Below are 10,946 nucleotides of genomic sequence, written 5' to 3'. Positions count from 1 at the left end.
GTGTGTGTGTGTGTGTGTGTGTGTGTGTGTGCATGGATGAGTAAAGATGAGCTATATCAACACCGTATCAACTGTTAAATGTGGTGGTGGTAGCATTTTCATGCCCCAGAGTTGTTTCCTGCCAGTGCAATTGGGACACTGCAGATAGTGGATGATATAATGAAGCGGGTGGAGGACCTCCGACCTGGTCAGCATAACCCAAACCTACAACACGACTGTGGGGTGTTCCAACAGGACAGTGACCCCAGGTAAGCAGTGCTTTTGGAACACAGTGAGAACTGTACACTCTTCGAAGTCCCCTCAGTAGGCTGCATAAATGTCCACCGGCACATTCTGAGTAACCGTCGACAAAACGCACGGCGAACTAACCAATCACAGCTACGTTTCCAAGAGCCGCCACAACCGGCAACCAATCACGTTCACTGAGGTTTTCCTCACGCGTCCGTACAGCTTGCGTGAACGCAAATTTAGCCAATCGGAGCGCAGCGTTCGGACACAACTAGCCAATCCCCGCGCTCCTGAATAGTGGTGGGAACACATGTGAAGGCTAGCAGGAAAAGCGGCCGCGGCTGAGTCGCTGCTGCGCGCTGATGGTAGAGCTGGGAACCTGATGTCTGACTGGAGCAGTTAGTTAGTCAGAGCCAGTCTAGCGGATAATTAGCACTTTAAAGCGCTTCAGGGAGGATATGGACGGGTGCGAAGCCCTGCTAGCACGAGCTGGCTAAGCTAAGCTAAGCTAAGCTAAGCTAAGCTAAGCAGTAGCAGTAGCAGTAGCAGTAGCAGTAGCTGTAGCTCGGTCCTGTGGCTGGAGGGGTTTGTTTTAGTGCTCATTTCTATTCAGATCCAGGCTGGTTAATGTAGAAACACAATGGCGAGTGTACACGAGAGTCTGTATTTTAACCCTATGATGACGAACGGGGTGGTGCAGGCCAACATATTCGGGATTAAGGACTGGGTCACTCCCTATAAAATAGCAGTTCTGGCTCTGCTGTATGAAATGGCCACGACCAAGCCCATGGCCCTTCTGGACAGGAGGAGGTTAAACAAGCTCATTTTACCTCTGCAGCAGGTCAGTGATGAGGACCACTGCTCTGCAGGACTGGACCCCCTTCAGTGGTGCTCCAGTGCTCTTTATTCGAGTTAAACCTTTAGTTAAAATAACACACTTACTAACTACACCCAAAACCAGAGACACAGCCAGACCCTCTCTGTCGCCTTAAAATACACCTATTTCAACAGCAGCATCTAAACTAACTGATAAATCTGTAATGCTCCTCTCCATTTACTGACCACTGTAATTATAGCCATTATGGTTCACTCATAATCATAAATGATAAATGGTCATAATTCACTTTGTTTATCTATTACTTGTATCACTCTTGCATATTTTAGTATGTATAGCATAACGTGTAAATATCCAGTGTTTCTGATTTGTAAATGCTCTTTTTTGCTACAATAAGCCAGATTTGATTAGAATATTAAATATTAAATATGCTGTTTGCTGCTTTGACTTTAATATGTAAAGGACATTTGTTCCAGTTAACTGCGAGTGAGGGTGTCTTGCCTCGTTCAGAAAGCAGTCCAAAGCCTTCAGTGTTTTGGCAGTTTAGCTCCTGAAACGTAGGTTGATTGCACCAGGGCATGGACCGCAGTGTTTTCATACACACCACGTAAAAGGCTTTCATTCGTTTCCTGTAAAGTTGTACGGTTATCTGTATTCTTGAATAATATATTTAATATGACGTGTGTGTGTGTGTGTGTGTGTGTGTGTGTGTGTTAACCAGGGTCCAGATTTAACGTTCGAGCAGTTCCTGAAGGCGGTGGAGGAATGCTGTCCTCTGATGGTGAACGCTGTTAAACTCAGGTGAGCTGTTTCTCCTGTGGGTGAGATTGAGGTTTGCGTACCTACCTGGTCTGTCTCTCACGATTCGTCTCTCTGTATCTCTCTCTCTGTTTCCTCCAGGCTGTTTCTGATGGCTGACCGAGAGCTGCAGGACATGGAGCACTTCTTTGCCATTCTGCCCAGTGCGTTCAGCGACTCTGAAGCCTTTAAGACCAGCGTTGTGGGTGAGCGGCACGGATCCTGATGATCGCAGTCACAGTTTACAGCTTCTGTGTTTGCTGTACTTTGTTGTTTACATTTTTTTGGCACTATAATACAGTTTAATCACAATGTTTGATATTTGCAGTGCATGTGATCACAGACAAATTACAGCAGTAGCATCAGATTCTTAAAAAACTACTGTTTAAATACTGTCATGATTGGTAAAGTGTTTTCTATTCCAAATGTGCTGCACTTCATCCAGTTAAACCAGACTGATTACATGGTTTGTAACGGAACATGCTGATCAGTTGATCAGTTGATCCGTGATATGCACAGACAGGCATGTTGTGAATCACAATTACAAAATGTATCGCAATACAATAAAATATCAGCATATTGCCCAGCTGTAATATAATCTGAATAGGCTACGGTATGCAGAGAGCCGGAGTGGCTTTGCCCACAGTAGTTGGCAGCTGCCCGTTCAGACGGTCCCACAACAGAAATGAAATGTCAGATTTGTTTTTACTGGATATTTGCTGCTTAAGCCTGCTTTTGAATTTGTCTGTGATGTTACAGGCGTTTATACCATCAGTCATAAACAAAGAGATGATGAATTCCGGGAGGGACGAGGAACGAGGGGCACAGAGCCTGGACTCAGATCTGTGTGTTCTGCGTTTGTGTCTCTGCAGGTCTGTTTATGCGTCAGATGCTGCTGGCCTATAACAAGCTGTCCTTCAGTCAGGTCTATAAGCTGTACCGGTCGCTGCAGCAGTACAGCCAGCACGGCGGCCGACCTCTCAGCCAAGACCAGCAGCAGCGCGACATCTCTGCCGTGACCACCGAGGACATGGAGCTGACCAGCAATGAGGACACCAGCGCAGACCCCATGGAGAAAGACGAGCTGGACACAGGACCACTGCACCAGTCAGACCTCCGGTTAGTACTGATTTAAACAACTGCAGCAGAAGCTGAAACAGGAGGATACAGTCTTATACTAAAGTTTGGACAACAGTTATATATTTATGCTTGCTTTGCATGTTTTTATTTTTGTATGTTTAATTCTTTATTCTTCTGTGTTGATTTTTATAGATTATTGTTATAGACTCTGACTTGACGTGATAATTTATTTGTACATCCCAGATCAATAGGGAAGGTTTTTCCGACATTAGGACAGCAAGGACTTAATCCGTGTCTCCTGTGATACCTGTGCCGGCCAACATCGCTTTAATAGTGATGAGAGAGAGAGAGACAGTCATTTACCCACCTGGAGAGAGCACGGTCAGTTGTGCTCTTTCAGACTCCTGCTACTGATGGCAAAGCGGCATGGCATGGGATTCAAACCCCCCCCCCACCCCCCGGGCCATAGTGGCAGCGCATTAGACCACTGAGCCCCTCGGAGCCCCCGTTCAGTCGTGTTGTAAATCACTGTCGGGTTAGCAGCTGTACAGCCAGCAGGTGGCGCAGTTCTGTGCGCTCCCTCCACGTGAGCATGGTTGCTGGGACTTTTCAGCAGGTGTTCAGTAGGGCATGCTGTTTTCAGATGGGCAGAATCTAGTCATAACATGAAGATTGTCTCTCTCCTCTGTAGCTCGGATGAGACTCGAGGTCCACTCTCTCAGAAACAAGCAGAATACTTCCTCGCCCGACAGGTCAGTCACAGCTGTGTGTTACGTTTAAAGGACCCATATCATTGGAAATCTGTTTCTCACATTGTATGAAATCATTTGATTTGTAAACCTGATTAAAATGACAATTTTAGACTTTTTATTTTTATATGATTAATTTATTAAAATGAAAACATCATTATTTAAAATCTGATCATTTAAAAATGTAGGCTACAGGCTGTCTTACTACAACGGTCTACATTTCTGACATTTTCTTAGGCGTACCTGTTAAAAAATGATGAGAACAAAGCCATGAAGCCGGCGAAGCTGCAGGACGAGCTCAACAACATCCTTAAATTCAACCCCGATTTTGCTGAAGCAGTGAGTTTTAGCCATTTTAGACCCAAACCGAGATCCACGGTTAAGCATCAGCCACCCTTAGATGTGTGGCTCAGATCGTAGGGTTTTAAGGCTTTAAAGCAGTTAATAAAATTACACCTGTCTCTCTCTTTCAGCATTATCTGAGCTATCTGAACAGCATGCGAGTTCAGGACATTTACATCTCCACCCACAGCCTGCTGCACTACTTCGACCGCCTCATCCTGTCGGGAGGAGAAGGCAAGAGTAGCGGAGACGAGGGATACGGCCGCAGCCTGCGATACGCCGTGCTTAATCTGGCAACCCTACACTGTCGCTTTGGACACTAGTGAGTGAAAATTAGTGCAAGCTTCACAAAACCCTGGTACCAGTCCCATTCAACCCTAATGACCGATTAGGACATCTGTCCAGTCTGCGTTTCTCCTGAAATCAAGGGTATTAAGAGTTGGAGTACTGTCCAGAGAAGACTTTCAACTAGACCATTCATCACTCCAGAGAACACAGTTCCTCCACTGCTCCACAGCTCCTCAATGCTGGGGGGCTTTATACCCCTCTAGCCCACGCCTGGCATTATTAGGCAGCATGGAGCCAATAGGGTCATGATGATGATCTGCTCCAGAGAGTCCTATTCTATCGGCAGTACTTCTTCTCTACTAGACAAGCTGTGTGTGCATTTGCACATCTGTGTCAGCAATGGGTGCAGCTTAAAGTAACTGAATGCATTCATTAAATTATTCCAAAAATATTTGGGCATAGTGTGTGTATATTTGCGGTGTAGGTTACAGAGGTTAAGATTAGGTTTAGGTGTAGCCTAACTATAATACAAAACCCTATGGTGGTCCCCACTACATATAGTAAAACGTGTGTGTGTGTGTTTTTGCAGTCAGCAGGCTGACTTGGCTCTGCAGGAAGCTATTCGAATTGCACAGGAAGCCAATGATCACGTGTGCCTTCAACACTGCCTGGTACGTCAATCACACACCAGATCAATTATATACACACACACACACAGGCCTCAGAAACACTGATTCAGATGAACTCTCTCTCTTTCTCTGTAGAGTTGGTTATACACACTGGAGCAGATGAAGGGGTCCGACAGCGTGGTGCTGACTGAAGACTCTGTAAAAATGGCTGCCCACTTCTGTTTACCTGTAAGTTCATCCTGAAGTCTGATTGGCTAGCTACTCTGTTTTGAGAAGGAATAGGAGTGGGTTTTAATCCAGTATGAATCTGCACACCGTCGCTGTTTGTTTCTCTCTGTTTTGTACAGTATCTGGCGTCTCTGGGCATTCAGTCTCTGGTCCAGCAGGGGGCGCTGCATGGCATGCCCGCCAATAAGCTGCTGGATGCTCTGCGGGGGACAGACATCATGCACTGGAAGCAGAGCCTGTCGGAACTGATAGACATCAGCCTGGCTCAGACTGCGTCCATATGGAGGATGTATGGAAAGAGGTCAGATAGCACAGTGCTAACGTTAACGCCATTGCCTGTCACTGCAGTCCTGGAGTTCACCTGTCCTGCATGTTTCGGTTCAGTTAAGGTTATGTAACGTACGTGTGTGTGTGTGTGTGTGTGTGTGTGTGTGCGTGCAGCACTATGGCCCGGCAGCAGGCTCAGCTGCTACTGAACATGAACAGTCTGGAGCCGGTGAACTTCGGCGTTCAGCAAAACAACACTGAGCCTTTTGCCATCGCACTCTGCCACCTGGCAGAACTCCATGCTGAACAGGTACCCCTAACCACAGCTCCAGTATTTCTCCTGATACACACCTCACACTTCCATGATTGTGTGTTGTCCGAGATGGACCCTATTTCAAACATTCAAGATGGAAAAAGTACTATCCCGATATTTAAAGACATTTTTATGATGTATAATATTTATCACCATTTCATCACGTCTTAAAAACAACTCCCACACTGAGTACCTTGATTTTTACTTAAAATATGCTGCACTCCATTCAGTTAAATAAGACTGATCACACGCTTTGTAATGAGACATGCAGATAATCAGTGCTCATGAAGACATACTGTGTACCACAATAACAGTTATCACAATACGATAAACAGTTGTGATATTGCCCTGCTCTGTTCTACCTGAAAACCAGAAATCATTGTTGGAAGTATTGAGCTGGTGAGGTTTTCTGACTCGACCTGAGGGTGAATAGCACAAGCTGGTGGCTCCATGGTGGTCCCTAACCACTTAGACAAGTATGTCCTATTAATTTAATAGTAGGTATTAGGTAAAATAACTGAAATAACAAACCTGGTGTTTATAAATGTGCTGAATACTCCTTTATTTAGTTTCAGCTTTTATATATAAAAAAGGTTTTTAAAGCACATTTAAAACAGCTGACCCAAGGTCTGTTGATTTAAAATTGGTAAGAGATGAGAATATTTAGAGCCTCAAAGCCATAACCATGAAACATTGTTCACCCTTGAGCTTCAACTGAGACCATGGAACCACCAGGAGTAACTGATTGAGGTCCTCAGAGATCTAGGAGTTTGTAAGGTGGGAAGGAACTAAGTGTGTGATTTATGACTTTTGTCTAAATGAGCATCTGGACATTTCCCCTCTTTCAGGGTCTGTATGGTGCTGTGAGTGACATCATTAAACATCTGAAGCAGCAGTTTCCTCCTCACACTCAGCACGCCAAGGTCAGTCTGACGTCCACATCTGACTCCTAAGTAGGAATGCTTTCTGACAGACTGTAATACACTACAGGAAGCGTAGGGGGCGCTCTATAATGCTCTATAATGATCATATGATCCACACGCTCATTCTGACAGACTGTAATACACTACAGGAAGCGTAGGGGGCGCTCTATAATGATCATATGATCCACACGCTCATTCTGACAGACTGTAATACACTACAGGAAGCGTAGGGGGCGCTCTATATTGTTTATATGATCCATGCGCTCTTTCTGACACTGTAATACACTACAGGAAGCGTAGGGGGCGCTCTATAATGATCATATGATCCACACGCTCATTCTGACAGACTGTAATACACTACAGGAAGCGTAGGGGGCGCTCTATAATGCTCTATAATGTTCATATGATCCACACGCTCATTCTGACAGACTGTAATATACTACAGGAAGCATAGGGGGCGCTCCTGTAATGGTCTATAATGTTAATGTTTTTCCCGGTGTGCCGTTGCAGCTGTGGATGCTCAGTGACCTGAAGATCCAGTTTGAGAAGGCTATGATTGATGGAAAGTACCACCTGGCTGAGCCGTTCGTTACAGCCATTTCTGCCCTGAACACCACAGAGGGGCTGTACAGGTACGCTTTACCTGCTTAGGAGAAATGAGACTCCACACAAAGGGCTAGCAGTTATACTTTTATGAATAAGTACACGTTGATTATAAACAGTATGGTGCAGCTGGGTGCTCTGAAGTGAACAGGAAAAGGGTGATTTCAGGAGAAACGGGCTGTAGTAGGTTCTGTGTTTCTGCAGAAAAGCCCAGTTGTTGAAGGCCCTGAATCAGACATCAGAAGCCTCCAGGGTCCTGCAGCGTGTACAGCACCTCAGTGAGAAGAGCAAGAACACTGAGATGATCATCAGGTAGGTGTGTTTTAATGTCTTGACTGATGGAGGAAGATCAGCTCTAACCTAAAGAGCCAGCAGCAAACATACACTGTATGTCCAAATGTTTGTGGACACCCATTCCAATTAATTCATCTACTTTTAAGTTGCACCCTTTGCTGATACAGATGTGCAAATACACACACACAGCTTGTCTAGTCCCTGTAGAGAAGAAGTACTGCCAATAGAATAGGACTCTCTGGAGCAGATCAACATCATGACCCTATCGGCTCCATGCTGCCTAATAATGCCAGGCGTGGGCTAGAGGGGTATAAAGCCCCCCAGCATTGAGGAGCTGTGGAGCAGTGGAAGAGCTGTGTTCTCTGGAATGATGGTGGAGGAGCTCCATCCAGTATTTTTGGATGGGATGAGGTGGGATGATCATCCATCCAATATCTTAAACTCACCCTAATGCTCTTGTTGCTGAATGCAATCAAACCTCACAGCAATGCTCCTCCTCCAGAATCTAGTAGAAAGTCGTCTTCTCTGGACAGTAGAGACAGTCACTCCAACAGAAGCAGAATCAGCTCTCTTAATACCCTTGATTTAAGAAGAAACAGTGAATGAGCAGGTGTCCAAATACTTTTGTCCATGGTGTAACACTGGGATTCTATCGTGTGTGTGTGTGTGTATGAACAGGGTAATGCTGGCTACTGCAGAGCTGCACTGGGACTCATCTGGCTTTTCCACAGCTCTCCCTCTCCTGCTGCAGGCTTTAGCTTTAGCACGACAGCACAACCTACAGAGCCTGGAGTCTGAGACTGTACTGCATCTGGCCTTTACACAGGTACACACACACACTCAGTCCATGTTCTAGATATTGACCGGTCATACAGGGTCAGAAACCACATTATCCAGTCTACTGAACACCTCCACACAGTTTGAGTGTGTGTGTAATTTAGACTTGCGGTTAGCATCATGCTAATTGATGTACATAAGCTTCCATTGCTTGTTAGCTACTTTAGCTACATATAGCCTCTTAGCTCCAGTGTGAAACTAAATAAGTAAGCTTAAGCAGGTGTCTGAGCAGGTGTCTGTGTTGTTTTTGCAGCTGATGTTGGGGATTCCGGAGCAGGCGCTGGCTCTGGTGCAGGACGTGCTGGAGTGTGTGCTGGCTCATGGATCTGTGCTGGATAAGGCCCGGGCGCTGCTGCTGGCGGCTCGCTGCCAGGCTACTCTCGCTGCGTCCGCACCAGAGGAACACAAGCTGCACGGTACACACGTAGCTCCAGCATTACCAAGCTGTTTCAGTACTAATAGCGCCTCCTTGTGGAGAATTTACAAACCTAATTCAGAAGGTGCTTCTCGTCTGTAAGTGATCCACTCTAGCACTAATCCACTCTAGGCTGCAGGTTCGATGCAACTAAACACTGTTTAACTAAATGAGACACAGAGTTTGAGCATGAAAATGTCGGTAGATCTGAAAATACGTGCTGTGGAGTTTACTACCCTGCGTTTCCTTTTTAATAGGAACACAGCCTCAAGGGGATTAGTGGTTTAGTGAAAACAGCCCAACGCACATCATTTACATCAATCCTTAATAAACCATTTCACTTATTTTTATTTGTATTTATTTATTTTATTATTTTATTAATAATAACCCTCAGGAATGAACCAGTTCTAAGTAATGCAGCGCTTTAACAGAAGGTTATGGTTGCAGCACAGCAACAGTATTACATGATCAACACTGGTTTTAATATCTCCCATTTTCTCTCTCTCTCTCTCTCTCTCTCTCTCTCTCTCCCTCTGTCTCTCTCTCTCTCTCTCTCTCTCTCTCTCTCCTCTGTCTCTCTCTCTCTCTCTCTCTCTCTCTCTCTCTCTCTCTCTCTCTCTCTCCCTCTGTCTCTCTCTCTCTCTCTCTCTCTCTCTCTCTCTCTCTCTCTCTCTCTCTCTGTCTCTCTCCCTCTCCCCCTCTCCCTCTCTCTCTCGCTCTCTCTCTCTCTCCCTCTCCCCCTCTCCCTCTGTCTCTCTCTCTCTCTCTCTCTCTCTCCCTCTGTCTCTCTCTCTCTCTCTCTCTCTCTCTCTCTCTCCCTCTGTCTCTCTCTCTCTCTCTCTCTCTCTCTCTCTCTCTCTCTCTCTCCCTCTGTCTCTCTCTCTCTCTCTCTCTGTCTCTCTCTCTCTCTCTCTCTCTCTCTCTCTCTCTCTCTGTCTCTCTCTCTCTGTCTCTCTCCCTCTCCCCCTCTCCCTCTCTCTCTCGCTCTCTCTCTCTCTCCCTCTCCCCCTCTCCCTCTGTCTCTCTCTCTCTCTCTCTCTCTCTCTCTCTCTCTCTCTCTCTCTCTCTCTCTCTCTCTCTCTCCCTCCCTCTCTCTCTCTGCAGCTGTGGAGTTGTCGGTGCAGACGTTGGCTGAATCCGGTGTGTATTTCTTTCAGCTGAACTGTAAGCAGCGCCTGAGGGAGGTCCGTTACCTGCAGGCTCGATTACATCACGCTCTGGGAAACGTACCGGAGAGAAATAAAAGCGCTATGCTCTTCCGCCAGCTCAACCAGGAACTCCCTCCAGCGGCCAGCAAGCCAGTCCCTCAGCTCTGAACACAGCGCAGCTCAGCTGGAGATCTGATGCTCGTGGTGTTGGACTGTGTAAAATGTTTACAAAGTGCCAAATACATTCTGTTCTGTATGTTAAATCAGACCGTGTGTGTGAGGTGTTCTCTATGTAGGCTGTGTGTGTGTGTGTGTGTGTGTGTGTGTGTGTGTGTGTGTGTGTGTGTGTGTGTGTGTGTGTAGAGCACAGAACATTTGGGGTAGAGCTGCTGCTGTCTGGGTTTATTACAGCTCTATCTCTTTTATTTATATATATATATATATATATATATATATATATATTTAGAGATAAACGAAGATATATAGATATAACCCTAACCCTATAATATATATAAAATAAAAAATATATTAAATAACTAAAAAATCTTTCTTTTATTTATTTTATGTATATTATAGGGTTAGGGTTATATCTACATATCTTCGTTTATCTCTAAGATAAATATCAATATTATTATATAAATATTTACATATGTATGTAAAATTTATGTGTAGATATGTATATAAATTAAATTTGTTTTATACTTTTTTATTTATATGTTCTATATATAATAAATATATATATATTAAAAATTATATAAAAGCTATTAGTTTTTATATCATTTTTAATATATATATATTAATATTAATTATAGGGTTAAGGTTATATCTATATATCTTAATTTATGTCTAAGATCTACACGGCTACAAAGCAATAATACAAAACAATAATAAACAAACAAAAAAACACAAGGCAAAGAGAAAAACTTAAAGTTCTTTGAGTAATAAAAAATAATGTTAATAAAATATGTA

At 44.5% G+C, this 10,946-nt stretch overlaps 1 protein-coding gene across 1 annotated transcript; it reads left to right on the top strand.

Moving 5' to 3' along the window:
* The first annotated feature begins 537 nt into the window (after window positions 1-537).
* Window positions 538-10,240, top strand: anapc5 (anaphase promoting complex subunit 5). Its single transcript, XM_072681174.1, has 17 exons — window positions 538-1,069; window positions 1,785-1,864; window positions 1,964-2,067; window positions 2,734-2,980; window positions 3,633-3,693; window positions 3,928-4,029; window positions 4,164-4,354; window positions 4,910-4,991; window positions 5,085-5,177; window positions 5,297-5,478; window positions 5,619-5,754; window positions 6,606-6,680; window positions 7,191-7,312; window positions 7,488-7,595; window positions 8,256-8,403; window positions 8,668-8,830; window positions 9,934-10,240. Exons 1-17 carry the CDS (start codon window positions 869-871, stop codon window positions 10,143-10,145), a joined length of 2,307 nt encoding a protein of 768 aa, XP_072537275.1. The 5' UTR covers window positions 538-868; the 3' UTR covers window positions 10,146-10,240.
* Window positions 10,241-10,946: the final 706 nt, after the last annotated feature.

Source organism: Salminus brasiliensis, chromosome 6 (assembly GCF_030463535.1).
Source record: "Salminus brasiliensis chromosome 6, fSalBra1.hap2, whole genome shotgun sequence".
NCBI classification, from domain to species: domain Eukaryota; kingdom Metazoa; phylum Chordata; class Actinopteri; order Characiformes; family Bryconidae; genus Salminus; species Salminus brasiliensis.
This window is presented reverse-complemented; position numbering and strand designations above follow the sequence as displayed.

Bases quoted from the DNA above. Each gene is read 5' to 3' on its own strand.
- anapc5 (XM_072681174.1), top strand. From the start codon at position 869: ATGGCGAGTGTACACGAGAGTCTGTATTTTAACCCTATGATGACGAAC. The intron at 1,070-1,784 runs GTCAGTGATGAG...TGTGTTAACCAG, and splicing joins TCATTTTACCTCTGCAGCAG to GGTCCAGATTTAACGTTCGA. The intron at 4,030-4,163 runs GTGAGTTTTAGC...TCTCTCTTTCAG, and splicing joins ACCCCGATTTTGCTGAAGCA to CATTATCTGAGCTATCTGAA.